At 46.7% G+C, this 15,876-nt stretch overlaps 1 protein-coding gene across 2 annotated transcripts in view; it reads right to left on the reverse strand.

The window, feature by feature from the left end:
• Positions 1-200: 200 nt before the first annotated feature.
• ZBTB8B (zinc finger and BTB domain containing 8B) overlaps positions 201-15,876 on the reverse strand; it is a 29,946-nt gene continuing 14,270 nt past the window's right edge. The window contains exons 3-4 of one of the 2 annotated variants that reach the window (XM_087858272.1): positions 11,585-11,661; positions 201-8,193 (exon numbers count right to left, since the gene is read on the reverse strand). In XM_087858272.1, the coding sequence (XP_087714398.1) occupies positions 7,876-8,193; positions 11,585-11,661 (395 nt within the window). In that variant the 3' untranslated portion in view covers positions 201-7,875. Of the gene's footprint in view, positions 8,194-11,584; positions 11,764-15,876 lie in introns of both variants that reach the window. The other variant, XM_045782499.2, reaches the window with a different exon arrangement.

A 15,876-nucleotide genomic window follows, 5' to 3' on the forward strand; every position in this document is an offset into this window, starting at 1 on the left:
AAATCGCATTGGTTTCTGAAGACAAAATGAGCAATAAAGAAGAAAAAAGCCTTTTTCTTGGGGCACCTGGGTGACTCAGTTGGTTAAGCTCATGTCATGATCTGGGGGTCCCGAGATCAAGCCCCCACATCAGGCTCCACACTCGGCAAGGAGTCTGCTTGAGATTCTTTCCCCCTTCTGCTCCCTCCCCCTCCCTTCCTCCCCCTACTATATTCTCTCCCTCTCTCTAAAATAAATAAATATTTTTTTAAAAAAAGACATTTTCTTGGACTTGGACAAGGCTGTTTCTATTATAAACTTGTCACTAGAGTGTCTCAATCTAACTTTATATCAATCAAAGCAAAAATTTCGTTTGAGGGACACCTGGGTGGCTCAGTCAGTTAAGCGACCAACTCTTGATTTTGGCTCATGATTTCAAGGTGGCGGCATCAAGCCCCAAGTAGGGCTCAGCACTCGGTGGCAGGGAGTCTCCTTGTCCCTCTCCCTCTGCTCCTCCCTCGGCTCACATGTGTGTGTGCTCCCTCCCTCTCTCTCTGATAAATAAATGAATAAACTCTTTTAGAAAATTTAGTTTGAGGGCGCCTGGATGGCTCAGTGATTAAGCGTCTGCCTTCAGCTCGGGTCATGATCCCAGGGTCCTGGAATTGAGCCCCACATCAGGCTCCCTGCTCAGCAGGGAGTCTGCTTCTCCCTCTCCCTCTACCCCTACCCCTGCTCGTGCACTCTCTTGCTCTCGCTCTCACTCTCGCGCTCTTAAATAAATAAAATCTTGGAAAAAATTTTTAGTTTGAATATTTCCTATTTAGCCTTAGGTTTATTTAACCAAATTAAAGATGATTTGCATTAATTTTAATCCCAAACGTGATAAATACTTCATTAACAACTAGGATCGCTGCTTCTAAGTATTTTTAGATCATAAAGTGGTTGTTTTACTAATAACTATATTATCATAGATCTTTAAATAAAATTAGCTTTTGTAGTAAGTTTATTAAAATCCACTGAATCAAGAAATACCCAAAATACATTTTCACTCGATACCGTAATATTATATGTGCTGCTGGTTTAAAACATGTGGTTTTCGGGGTTTTGGGGGGGTTTTTGTTTTAACGATTTTATTCATTTATTTATTTGACACAGAGAGAGAGAGAGAGTGTGTGTGTACAAGCAGGGGAATGGCAGAGGGAGAGGGAGAAACAGACTCATTGCTAAGCAGGGGGCCCAATTTGGGGTTCGATCCCAGGACCCTGGGGATCATGACCTGAGTCAAAGGCAGACGCTTAACTGACTGAGCCACCCAGGTGCCCCAAAATACATGGTTTTTGTTTCAAATAAGATTGTCCTTGTCAAATTCCCTGACTCATGCCCAATTTATATTTCAAAAATCACTTAGGTTTAAAAAGCGATTTCAAGATAATGTTGTATATTTTTTAATTTTGAAACTTTTTACAAACAAAAATGAATACATTAAAATTGAATACATATAAATAAGTGGGCAATAAAGATTTTGATTTGCCCTGTGTGCATGTGTGTGTGTGCGTGTGTGTGCGTGTGCGTGCGCGTGTGCGCGTATGTGTGTGTGCATGTGTTGATGGTGGATTATGTTGTTCAGACATGTGTGGGTATTACAGGCAAAGACATTAAACTAACTCCCCCATTCCCCACATGTGATTTCCCCCTCCCCGTCTAAGCATTACAAGAATGCAGGCCACGATCACACAAAGCCACATGAGGCTAAAAGAGCATTTTCCTCTTTTGTGATTTTTTTTTTAAAGATTTTATTTATTTATTCGACAGAGAGAGACAGCCAGCGAGAGAGGAAACACAAGCAGGGGGAGTGGGAGAGGAAGAAGCAGGCTCTCAGCGGAGGAGCCTGATGTGGGGCTCGATCCCACAACGCCAGGATCACGCCCTGAGCTGAAGGCAGACGCTTAACCGCTGTGCCACCCAGGCGCCCCCCTCTTTTGTGATTTTAGTCTGATGGGTACCCAAGGAAACTAATGCTGTCTAGGGATGGTCTTTGCTGCCTGCCCTGACATGTTTAAGATCAGCACTGGGCTGGCAGGAACTGGTTTCTGACCCTAACTAGCTGTGTGGGAACTAGGAACTGGTCATTTCGTCTCTCTGTAAAATAGAGTTGGATTAGAGTATCTCTAAAGTCCCTTCTATTTCTCAAATTCTTTGATTGAATGGTTCCGTTCCATATCTCTCTGGTTTCTGGGGTATTAACTAGTTTACATGGCCAGCCAAGGCCCAGTCCAGATGTACAGGGACTCCTCCACATCTGTCACAGTCAAAATACCTTGTTCTGTCTTATCACATTAGATCAAGATCACGGGAAGTTATTTGGTGGTGGTGGTGGTGTGTTAACAAGAAAACCATAGCATCTGATGCCTTTTTTGTAAAGAGTAGGATATTCTGAAATGCTTATAATATTTTTACATCCCTGAAAAAAAAAATAGGGAAGTTAAACATTGTTAATGTCGAAAGCCACCATGTTTGGAAAAGGCAGGAAATGTCAGAAACTGTTTAAACTGCTTGTAAAGGATACCCCAAAGATAGAACTTTCCTGGATGGGAAGGACCACAGTAATAGTAGCTTAGACAAGAGAGCCTTCTTGGAGACTCTGAGGCTGGGCTAGGTGCTCTAGCCAAGCCCTCCCGGAGCACCCTTCCCATTCTCGCCCCCCTGTCACACCCAGACCTGTGTCATAACTGCCTACTTGCGAGTCCCTCTGCTCACTCACTGCAAATTCCCTGAGGGCAGGGATTTTGCTTGTTCGCCGACGCACCCCTCGTGCCTGACACATAGTAAGGACTCCATCAATAATTGTTGGATAAACAGCCAGCTGTCTCCACTTACTGATCTTCCAAGAGCAACAGAAACAAGCAAGAGTAGCACCACGTGGTAGCAATAAGAGGCATCACTACCGACAGCCTGTGTTGGGTGGCTGGCAGGAGGACATAGGCTCCCATTAATGTGCGACTGATGGGATCCCCACAAATTCCCATGCAATAGCGTCCTTGTAGTCTGTCCTACCCAACCTGCCTATTAGACGTCGCACCAAAGGATGGATGACATTTTGGTGGGACCGTTTTGACTATTTATCCAACTCTTACACACAGCTCAGCAGAATCTGCCCGCGGTGTATTTGTTAATGAGAAGCAGCTCAACACAAAGAATGAACACTCTTCAAGAGAGGAAGACGAGCTGGTGTTGGCTCTACTTTAGGAGGAAATTCCTCTGGCTACATTTTAGAGGAACGAGGTGGGGTGTCTGTTGCACAATTGCTCGGCATACTGTTTGGTAATGGAGTAAGAGAACATTTTACCCCCTTCCATATGAGAATTTGACCTTCTGTTAACTTTCTAGCTCTGTTCCCCCAGCAACCTAATAAAGAACAGCATATCAGCTATGCTGCCGGCATCATTACACATGGTAAAAAGGACCCTTAATCGGTAAACTGCATCCAGACTGGGAAACTCTAAGTACCTGATAGGAAGCCACAGCTCTGGGCTTCCCTAAGTACAGGGACCCTTGGAACAGACACATCGCTTGCAGGGACCCTGGAAACGATGTCTACAGGGTTGTTATAATGGACCCTTGCTCCCATGAGACGAGAGGCTTTTAAGCCACGATAGCTCCCCTTCTTGTCTAATGTGGGTCTGTCTCCTTGCACCTAAGTTATGACACACGGACAGTTACAGGGACTCCGACAGAAGAGCGACATCTGGTTCTGCCCTCCTGGTGAGCTGCGCTTCCCATCCTGTATCCTTCTAAGCGCCTCTGTCGCCGAGAGTGGCAGTTTATGATGTGTTTCTAGATGCTCTGTTGAGCCTAAGCAGACCACCGTGGCACTACCTGCTTCGTGTTTTGTTTTGTTCAGATGCTCCACAGGGACGGTGAGAGATGCGAAACGGTCTGTCATGGTTCTCTGCTTCCCCCAAAACCGTCATCATACCCATCACTGTCTGCACGACAGACAACCCATCTCCATTACATGTCACCAAGACATACAGGCTCCAACTGATGCCTTCCCTTAAAATCCCCAAGCTTGCTCCTACTAAGCCTTCTCCCTCCAAACACATAATCCCACCCTAATGCCCCTGCTTTTAATATGCTACTGACAAATGTCCAAAAATCAAATGACGGATATAAAAATCGTTCCCCCAAACCACAGTGGCCAGTGAAGAGTTGGGGGGAGGGGGTAGCAAAATAATCTCGCCAGGGCTCAGAACAGATGCTGGAAGTCCTCCCGTTTTGAAGGTTCCGTATCGTCTGATCGCAATGGTGTAAGTTAGTGTCACCTTTTCACACCAGGGGCACGCGGGGAAAACAACCAAACGACTTCTGCCAAACAAAAACACTTTTCATTTCTCTCTACAAAAGCATTCTCTGAAGAAAAGAATTCCACGTCCGCACTATAACGAAAGGTTTGAGGAGTATAGCAATATCTAGCAGAAATACTGCGCAAAACTCCGCGAAAACACTGCCCCTCGTAAGCGACGGAATAAAGGACCCTCTTTGGAGCTGGAAGACAGCACCACCACGCGAAAGCACAAGGCAAGCTCCAAGAAACCGACAGCGACAGGAAGGACTGTGGTAAAGCTCGAAACAGAGCAGTAGAACTGCACCTGCCCTCCGCCCCTCCCCACCCCGAGACTTCGAGACTTCGCAGAGGTAATTCAGCTGTCAATGCCCTCAGCATCAGCGCATGCAGCCACACGTGTGCCTTTGTTCACCACATCACTGAACGACAGTAAAAACCCATCATGCGTTCTGAACCCCCAGAATACTCAGCTTCACATTTTGCAGACCACCAGGTCAGGAGCTTTCTCGAGGAATATTCGAATCGTAGCAACCACCAGAATATTTACATCAAAATGGCATCTATCTGCCAAATGACCAGAAGTCACGTTGCTCTGTGTCATTTCTTCGCCGACCTTATTTACATGCCTTTCCGACCCTTGCTATGAAAGCCTGTCCCCTTCTCCCAAGAGAAACGACTTCCCAGGGATGCCATTTTTAAAGTCCAGGGCAAGTAAGAATTCTGTTCCTGTCCGTGCAATGTATGTAACGTAAGACAAAGAATCGCTTTGTGAACTTGGATTGAATGGGCCAGAAAGATGCTAGATATAAAATAAATCCTTAATGGTCTGTGTTGGGCCCAACGATGAATTTACTTTTAAAAATATCACCAGCTCCATTAATTAAACCTCAGGCACTGTGCACTTATAAATACTGACCACCGAATGTGAACATAAATTTAAAACAGAGGACAGTTTATGATCTGAGAGTCCAAACAAAGCGATTATTTCCTTTAACAGTGATAGAATTCAGCAATGCCGTTAGTACTAACGTTAGTACTAACACCCAAATTCAAAACAGCCAACCAGGAAGGCAACAGTCTGAGACGTTACGGAAAAAAGAATCATTTAAATATTAAGCTTCATGTTCCATTTTCCTCCCATGATTTTGCTACTTTAAAAATGTAATAAAATGACCAGAGCCTCGTGATGGTTCTGGGCGTATGAGATCAGAATTTCTAAGCTTCCACCTCACAAACCAAATCAGAGCTTGGGCAAGTTGTGAACAATTTGGCCTCAGCTCCCCATTTTACTAATTCCACTATTTTCCAAACCTTGGGGGAGGACAAGGGCCTGCTAAATATTATGAAGGTAAAAGTTAACCTAAGATATAACACGAAATCCAGTTCACTCGTTAACGGTCATTTAAAAAAATCTTACTTTATCTTACGGTCAGGTTTCTCGACCTTGACACTCTCGACATTTTGGACTGGGTAATTCTTTGTTCTGAGGGGCCATCCTGTGCATTGTAAGATGTTTTGCCGCAAACTTATCCAGATGCCGGCAACCCCCTGCCCTGAGTTGTGACAATTGAGACTGTCTCCAGACATTGGCAAATGTCCTCTGGGGGACCAAATCACCCCCAGGTGAAAGTCACCATCTTACGGTGAAATTGCTAACAGAAATTTACTTTGCACCCAGCGATATGATCGGGTCAAGGAGTCACTGAGGAGGACCGTTGCTCGACCAGACACAGTGGGCAGAGAAGTTGCCCTGGGAGGTAGAAAAGTCATGTTAAAACACCAGAAATGGGGCACCGGGCTGGCTCAGTCAGTGGAGCGTGTGACCTTTGATCTCAGCGTTGTGGGTTCGAGCCTCATGTTGGGTGTGAAGATTACTTAAAAATAAAATAAAAAAAAAAACTAGAAATAATTTAAACAGAACAAAAATACCAAATATAACTCCTTGCCAAGTATACCTTCTACACAACCAGTTAGATTTCCCTTTTGCTAAGATCCCTCCGTGAAAAGAATAGCTAATATTTCCATTTCAGGAATGAGAAGTGTTTCTGGTCCTTGATAATTTCCAGTTCGTTACTCTTGATCTAGAACAATCATTTTCAAACTATCTGTGGCAAAAGACCATTTTTAAGATTTCTAATCTACTGCAGGCCAACATGTGGTCCTACTGTGTGGGTTGGTGTCAAAGAATTCACAGGCCAGCTGGCTGGGGGTCACAGTTTGAGTAACATTATTCTGGAGTTCTCACTTATGTTGAGAAGTATGGTTTGAACATCTTTTGACCTCTTCAATGACTAACACTCACAAGCCAATTTATAATGTTTTTTATTGGCTTTTTTGTTCAAGAGGCAGAAAGAAAGGTGGTTTCACCACCTTTTGAAACACAACTATACTCAAAGGAAGAAAAAGCGATTTCCTTTAAAGTCCATTTTGGATACTTTAACGTAAGACAAAATTATGAAAGTGCCTTAAATATCCTCAATCCCTAATATTTCCTGTTATTCAGCCTTTTCAACAAGTATAGCCTTCTTCTGTTAAAATAACCGCATGGCTGCGAAGTGGGTGAAAAGCAGAATGGTTTTAAAAACCTGTTCTTCCACCAACCTTCTCTTCCCCTCCAGAGGGTCTTTGAAAAGGTAAACCATTGAGAAATATAACTTGTTTATATAGGCTTGCAGTCTCCCTCCAATTAAAGTTCTAATCATAATCAAAGTAGGAATCTCAGCAGTGGCTACATTTCCACATGACACGGCAGCGGCTCTGGAAAATGGCTGGGAAAAGCAGGAGTCTTTTCGATGTCGCCCCAATGACTTGTGTTACGATCACAGAACAGGGGATCTGTGTGTGTAGAACTGTCAAATAGCAGACCAGACAGGGAAACCGCCCGGACCTGGGCTCACAGGCTCCCTTCCCAGGGCTACCTTAGCTGGACAAGTCAGAGTACCCCAGAAGCCCCTCCGCTCATTTCCATGTTTGTGAGCACATAACTACTCCCAGCCATTCAAATTGCAGCCTTGGAGTTAGAAAGTACCTCTACAGTCATGTAGCTGACAGCCCTGCCTGCCTTATGTCACGAAGCTTCCTCTTTAAGACTTGACCAGAAAACTAAAATATGGAATCCATTAGGAAAGGCTTGGCAACAGAAAGAGACTGGTCTCAAGCTATTCTTGTTCACCTTCAGAGAGAAAAAGGCTGACAAGAAAGGAATGTAGACGAGTGAGGCCATAGGAAAACAAGCCTGCAGATTTTCTTATCTTTCTCCTAAGCAGAGTTTGGGTGCGCGACAGGAAGGATGGGGAGCCTGGGGGCCAGCCTTGACTCACTCCGAATTACCTCAGCAAAGCCCTCCGAAACCAAGGGAATTCCACTAAGAAGTCATGAGTCCTTCGACTCACGAGATCCAGCCTTCGCTATGTAATCTAACAAAAATGCAAGTAGAGGAACAAAAAATGGTCCTCTCGGGGTTCCACAAAATTGGACAAATGGCGGCTTTCGAACGCAGAATGGGCAATCACGAATTCTAAGACCTCTCCCCCTGCCCAAATGCGCTGCTACGTAAGCGTCTCTCGATCTGACAGGTGGGGCCGGATTTGCCGTCTGTCATCAGCATCGTCTCCGGCGGGGTCGTTTTCCTCACCAGACTCCACGTAGATTGGCCAGTCATTGTCCGTGTCACTCTTTTCTTGGCTTTCGGACGAGGCCTCCACCAGGCTAAGGTTGATGGGCATCAAATCGTCCTCCTCGTCGTGTGTGTCTGCAACACAGGTGCAGCTGTCACAGAGCCCGAAGCGCCGCAGTCCCTGGGACAGGTGACTCGTGAAGGTCCTCCGGCAGCCCTTACAGACGATCGGACGGTTGGATCTGTGGACCTACAACCACAGGCGGACACAGTGAACGCTCTCCCCCCTGCCCTCTCTGCCACAGCCTCAGCCTCGCCAAGGTGCGCCCACCCCAAGGCCACTGGACTTGCGAGGAACGTGCCGGCCCGCCCGTCGCCAAGCCTTGCCCCGCTGCTATCGCCTTTGACGGAAATCTTCCCTGATGCTCTGGGCCACGTTAGGTCCCCAGATATATATTCTCGCCTGTCTGCCTTCCTTTGTTGAATTTCTTTTTTTTTTAAGATTTTATTTATTTACTTGTTTGTTTAGAGTGAGCAGAGGGAGACAGAGAGAGAGAATCTCAAGCAGACTCCGTGCTGAGCACAGAGCCCCACACAGGGCTCGATCCCACAACCCGGAGATCATGACCTGAGCCGAATCAAGAGCTGGTCACTTACCAACTGCGCTACCTAGGCACCCCCCCCTTTGTTGACTTTCTAACAAATGGTGAGTAAATTCCCTAGACTATAAGCTCCAAGAAGGCGGGGACCATCCTCATTCACGTTCTCTGTCACATTTGTTACTATAACCCTATGCCTGGCATGTAAAGGGCATTCAGGGGACGGATGCGGATTTTAGGCATGGCTTTTTATGCACCTGGGATTGTCCAGTTATTAGGGAAGCAGACTTGCTAGATGGTATCTTCTCCAAACGTGGCAGATGCTCCATCCCTACCTTTTTTTTTTTTTTTTTTTTTTTTTGATAAATGCATTCCTTATTTATGAGAAGCACTTTGCAAGCTGGAAAAAAGAACCTGATCTCCCACGCCACACAGTTCCTCCTTAGGGCAGCAGCCCCAGGGGCCCCCTCTGTATAAGGACCTATCTAATGTATGCACTCTTCCGGAGCTCCAGCCTAGAGCGGCTCTGTGAACCAAAGCCTCTCCTGTGGAGAGTTCTGGATGCAGGATGCACACAAGAGGTAGAGACAGAGAGAAATGACAGAGGACAACAGCCAATAACACAACACCCAGCTCGCTGGACCTGCCACTTGCCTTCCGGGGGTCTCCTGGGCTTTCTATCCTAAACCCCCAACCCTTAGCCAACCTGAGCATGCCCATGACCTTTGCAACCTGACAAGGCCTTTGAATACCACCTCTTTGGGCTGCAGTAGACTGGACCTTGTATAACAGGGAAAGACAGAGGGAATAAGGATTCCAACCAGTGAACTATCTTCACGGCACCAGGGACCTACTGCTGCCAAGACAGACTGGAGATATAATTTGGGGGGGGGGGGAGACAAAAACTTGAGGCTACGGGAAGAGGCCATTCTCAGACAGGTGTGCTGGGGTCAGCCCTGAGAGTGGAGATAGTCAGTAACCCTGTACTTACCTTAAATCTGGATTCTTTCAAAACCACAACTCACATACCATAAAATTCACCCTTTTCAAAGTGTACAATTCAGTGGTTTTTTAGTATATTCATAAGGTTGTGCAACTATCACCACCATCTAATTCCAGAACATTTTCATCACTCCAGAAAGAAATCCGGTGCCTATTAACTGCCACCCCTCTCTCATTGGACATCCTCTTAGCCCCCGGGAACCACTGATTTACTCTAGCTCCATGGGTCTGCCCATCTTATGTATTTCATATCAATAAAATCATACAAGATGTGGCCCTTTGTGACTGGCTCCTTTCACCTAGTGTGATGCTTTCAGGGTTCATCCATGCTGTAGCATGTATCAGAACTTCATTCCACACTGCAGCTGAATAAGGATCCATTGTATGGATAGACCACAATTTGTTTATTCACGCATCAGTTGATGGACTCTTCTGTTGTTTCCATTTTTTGGCTCCTAGGAATAATGCTGCTATGGACCTTTGTGTGCAGGTATGTTTTTGTGCGAACGTACGTTTTCAGTTCTCTTGGGTACATACTTAGATATAGAATTGCTGGGACCGGGGCGCCTGGGTGGCTCAGTCGTTGAGCGTCTGCCTTCGGCTCAGGGCGTGATCCCAGCGTTCTGGGATCGAGCCCCACATCAGGCTCCTCCGCTAGGAGCCTGCTTCTTTCTCTCCCACTCCCCCTGCTTGTGTTCCCTCTCTCACTGGCTGTCTCTGTTAAATAAATAAATAAAATCTTTAAAAAAAAAAAAAAAAAAAAAGAATTGCTGGGACCGATGCTGATTTTATGCTTAACTTTTTGAAGAACCACCAAATTGTTTTCCACGGTGGCTGCGCCATTTTACACTCCCACCAGCAGTGTATGAACGCCCCAATTCCCCCACATCCTTGCCAACGCTTTGTTATTACTTGCTTTTGGTGATAACAATCCTAGTGTGTCTGAAGTGGTGTCTCACTGCGGCTTTGATTTGCATTTTCCTAATGCCTACTGATGTGAAGCATCTTTTCATGTCCTTACTGGACATTTGTGTATCTTCTTTGGAGAAATGTCTATTCGCATCCGTGGTTGAATTTGGTTGTCTTTTATTGTTGAACTGAAAGAGTTCTTTATATATTCTGGTTACTACATCCGTAGCAGATAAATGATTCACTAGTATTTTCTCCCATTCTGTGGGTTCTCACATTCTTGATAGTGTCCTCTGAAGTCCAAACCATTTTTATGTTTGATTTTTCCAAAGACTGATTGCCTTGCTCAAAGACGATCTTAAATACTATGCCTTCCTAAGTGGCCTGAATGCCATTTAGCTGGTGGGAATTAAGCACTCACATGGGAGACAGAATCCCAGGGGGCAGCCAGTGGGAGGGGAGGTCCCCTGGGTCTGGAGTCCTCTTTGCTGCCCACAGGTAGCCATAGAAAGGCAGCACACGCTTTCGCCACATCCAGGTACTGGGGTTGGGTGGAAAACTGAGGATGCTCTTTTCTCACCTTTGCCATCAGTCCCGTGAGAACAGACCCACAATCCCCTGTCCACGCCCCACTGTTCTCTGCCTTATGACGACTATCCCTGACCAGGATCTAAACTTTCTTGAGTCAGGGCACCTGGGTGGCTCAGTCCGGTAAATGTTTGCCTTCGGCTCAGGTCATGATCCCGGCGTCCTGGGACCACGTCGTGCAGTCGTGCATCGTGCATCGGGCTTCCTGCTCAGCAGGAAGCCTGCTTCTCCCTCTCCCTCTGCTGCTCCCCCTGCTTGTGCGCTCTCACGCTCTCTCTCTCTGTCAAATAAATAAAATCTAAAAGAACAACAACAAAAAACCTTTCTAGAGTCTAAGAAAACTAGTCTCTTATATAAGTTTTAACTTTCTCTAAGTGCTTTAATTTAGTAGAAACACATGTTCAAAATTCTCTGAAAATACTCCAGTGGACAGAGAAGTAAAAGGCAGGCTGGTTCACCCTTACATTAGACAAATGTCAGGAGCCCCCTCCCCTCCATCCCTTCCGCCCACACCGCAAGAGATTTTCCAGCCCAGACACTTACGCTCAGGGCGTGACTCCGCAGGTGCTCCTGTCGCGTGAACCTCTTGCCACAGGTCTCACAGGGGTAGGGCCGCTCACCTGTGTGCGAGCGGATATGCCGCTTAAGGATGCCCTTCTGTTTGGCAGTGTAAGGGCAGAAAGGACACTTGTGGAGCTTGATGGGGACCACAAGCACGTCACCTGGGGAACCAAATGGGTTGTAAGCATCAGTGACAGGGGCAACCCTCCGAAAGGGGATCGGGAGCTGGGGAATTCTGCCAGCCCAGATCCAGAGGAAGGACATCAACTTAACCACCTGCTAACAGCAAGACATTACAAATTCGAAGTCTTTGGCTCCCAGTCAGCCAGAGGGTAAAGCAGGCTTCTGCTATAAGGCTGCAAGGAATGCCATATGGTACCAGCTTTCAAACTTCTCTATGGCTTACGGTTAGAGACACAGCTTACGTTACAACTCAGAACTCACATGTCTTCAAGTGGGTAACTGGAAAAGCTTCCCAAAAGAACACTCACTCTGACAGTGTCTATTGTCTCTGATTTCATGTTAAGACAATGCTGATGGAGACCCTGTTACGGACTGAATTGCATCCCCCCCCAAATTCATACATCGAAGCCCTAACCTCCAGGGTGACTATATTTAGAGAGAGGGAGCTAATTAAGGTTAAATGAGGTCCTAAGGGTGGAGCCCTAACCTGATAGGACTGGTGTCCCTAGAATTAGAGGAAGAGACACCAGAGGTCACATTCTCTCTGTGTTCATACACAGAGGAAAGGCCATGGGAGGACCAGCAAGAAGGCAGTCGTTCCCAAGCCGGGAGGAAAACACTACCAGCACCTTGATCTTGGACCCTGAGCCTCCCGAACGGAGGGAAAATAAATCTCTGTGGTTCAAGCCACTCATTCTGTGGGATTCTGCTGCGGCAGCCTGAACGGACCAACACCTGCCTCCTGAATTGATTTCATGACCCTCAAAAGTCTGGAACCCTCTGTTATGATGAATCAGACCCCTGGACCAGGATCCATACTTTGTGCGACAGGAGCGCCTGAGAAGGGCTGCCAGGCATGTGCGGGAAAGGTTTACTGGGAGGCACACCTGGACTGAAATCTGTATGAAATCAGCAAACATCCAGGGATTCACTCCAATCTTCTCCCAACTCTTTTTTTTTTCCCCACCTTGCTCGTACAACCATTAAGGTGACAACACGATTATCCCCCATATATAATAGCTGTTCCTTTCCAGTTTCCTGAGCTACCCTTACTACAGTATTCCAAGACATGTGCCCTCTCTCCATACCCTTCCAGATTTTATGGACTTTGGTCAAATCACATCACATAGGAAGGCACTAGTGACTCAGGCTTTCCAGGCCTTGAAATCGGGGTTCAAGTCCCCGCTCCACCATTTACCAGCTATGTGACCTCGGACATCTCCCTTAACTTCTCTGTGCCTCACTTTTCTCATCTGTAAAATAGGGGTGAAAACAGTTCCCACTTAAAGGATTGTGGTAAGAACGAAATGAACTAATACCGAAAGCACAGCACCTAGCACGCGGTAAGAGCCATAAATGTCAGCCATATTTGTCACCATCATCCTCTCCTTGGTGTTTCTTTACTGATGATGCAGTCCAGGCTCTGTGGCTTCTCCCAACACTGGAGTAACTCCTTTTCTCTGGGACTTTCGCAGGATACCTGACTGGGCTTTGTCTTTTCTGAGGTGCTGCCAAAAGTATGGCAAGCTGAATCCCAAGTGAGACCCAACATCATTCCCAACACAACCCAACCCAAGGGTGGAGATCGTTTTCTCTGGTCTCGAGTTCCCAGCCTGATAATGCCTAACATTCTGCATCCTCTATAGTGACTCCAAAACCGGTTTCCTGGAAGAAAACAACAGCTCTCGGCTCGTCACTACGTATTTATGTTGGATTATTTTGTCACCGAGCACGCTGGGACTGCGATCCAGTCTCCTGCTCACTCCTCTGGTGCTGTGAATCTTCCGGCCATTGAGCCCCACCAGCCTGGCATGAGACCTTACCTCTCTTCTCAATTATCTACAAAAACATTAAGTAAAATGGGTCCAGCAGTAGTCCCTGGAAAAACCAACCCTTAGCTCTATCTCCATCCTAAAAGTAAGAATTACCACGGCACTTTCCCTCCTCTCTCATGGTCTGACCTCACCAACATTCACCAACGTTCATTTGAATGCCTATTACATGCCAGACACTGTGTTAACAAGGTCCATCTTTACCAAGACACCCCTTTCCTCCTTTAAGAAGTTAAGTCTGGCAGGAAAGAAAGACATGTAAACAAATTCGTACAATATGATGTAACATGTGCAAAGTTCAAAGGGATGGAGAAGCATGGACAAGAAAGTAATGGAGTCACTCTAGGAGCTCAGAGAAGATTTCACAGGAGAGGTGATCTTTGAGCAAGGTTTTGAAGGATGAATAGGAGTTCACCAGGAGTTCAAGACAGAGAAAGGTATGTCAGAGGAATAACACACGCTTAGGCATAGAGGTAAGTGAGAATACAGATACAAAGCAGAGAGGAGAGGGGGGATGAGAAAGTAGACTGCAGAAGGGGCAAGAACCAGACTGTGAAGGTCACGGTCAATCATTTATTCAACAAATTTATACTGAGCACCTCCTATGTGTCGGGCTGTGTTCCAGGCCCTGGGGATACAGCAGTGAACAGAAAAGACAAAAATCCCTGCTCTCATGATTCTGACATATTCAGGAACTTGGACTTTATTCTGTAAGCGGCTACCATTTTAAGGAGGGGAAGTATATGGTCAGATTTGAGTTTTAAAAGATCCCTCAGAAGAAAATGCAGGGGAAGGATTTATTTTTATTATTTTCATTTTTTTCAAAGATTTATTTGTTTATTTGAAGGAGAGAGAGCGCAGGCGGGGAGGGGTAGAGGGAGAGGGACAGAGAATCTCCAGCAGACTCTGCAGGGAGAGCAGAGCCCACTGCGGGGCTCAGCCTCACGAACCTGAGACCATGACCTGACCCAATCCAAGAGTGGGACACTTACCTGACGGAGCTCCGCGGAACCTCGTAGGGGAAGGGCTGAAGAGAGGCAAGATTAAAGACAGGAAGTACAGCCGGGAGAGGCTGAGAAATGTCGTGAACTAAAGCAGTGACCTCGGAGGTGGAGAGGAGGAGACACGCATGTGAAGGAAAATGAACAGCACTCGATGACCACGCGGGGGAGGGTGGAGGAGGGAAAGCGAAGACTGGAAATGACACAGATTCTGGGGGCGCTGATTTGGTGGCTGACGGTAGCATACACTGAGGAAAGCCAGGCACTAGAGGCATGAGGGGGTCAGTTTGGATATTACTACGTTTGGGGCGGGCCCAGAGCATCCACGACGGGCGTCTCTGGGTTAGACCGATAAATCTGGAGTTGAGGCGCAGAAGGGAAGAAGACAGTTTTGCAAATCTTCAGCAAATTGGAGTGGTTGCTGTAATTAAGGCCCGGCCCTCTGCTGAGCACTCTGCTTCCCTTCCCCCATCGCCCAGACACCTCTGAGCCGGACGTGAATAGGACCCGCCCTGTGCTACACTATCGTCTCCAGACCCCTGTCCCTCCGTCCATCCGAAAAACCCGTAAGATCTTCTGAAGCTCACATCATGCAATGATAGCACAGCTACCCCTCCTTATTACAGTCACCCTGGAGCCCCGAGGTCATCTCCTCGTTCTGAGGACATTGGATCACATTGCCTTCAAATACAACTCCTGGCGGAATTCTTGCTGTACCGACAATGACCCTTCCAACACCCTGGCCTCTCTGTTCCTTCACCTCCTTTCCTCCAAAGACCTTGTCCTCCACCCCACCTCAGCTACCCAATCCTAGACCAAGAGCTCTCAACTCCACCTGCATATTCGAATCACCTGGGAATCTTAAAACAAACTGATGTCCAATGTCCACCCCAAGCATCATATTTTCAAAGCAGTCTGCCTAGGGGCCGCCTGGTGGCTCAGTCGTTAAGCATCTGCCTTCGGCTCAGGTCATGATCCCAGGGTCCTGGGATCGAGCCCTGCATCAGGCTCCCTGCTCCACTGGGAGCCTGTTTCTTCCTCTCCCACTCCCCCTGCTTGTGTTCCCTCTCTCGCTGGCTGTCTCTCTCTGTCAAATAAATAAATAAAATCTTTAAAAAAAAATAAAAAATAAATAAAGCACTCGGCCTAGTGTATAGCCGAGAGTGAGAATCACTGCCCCAGACCTAGATATTTCCAATAACTGCATTTGCTCCACAGCCCACATATGAAGCACCCTACTTCCCAATCACTATCGCAT

Source organism: Ursus americanus, chromosome 33 (assembly GCF_024610735.1).
Source record: "Ursus americanus isolate L20-20 chromosome 33, mUrsAme1.1.p, whole genome shotgun sequence".
NCBI lineage: Eukaryota > Metazoa > Chordata > Mammalia > Carnivora > Ursidae > Ursus > Ursus americanus.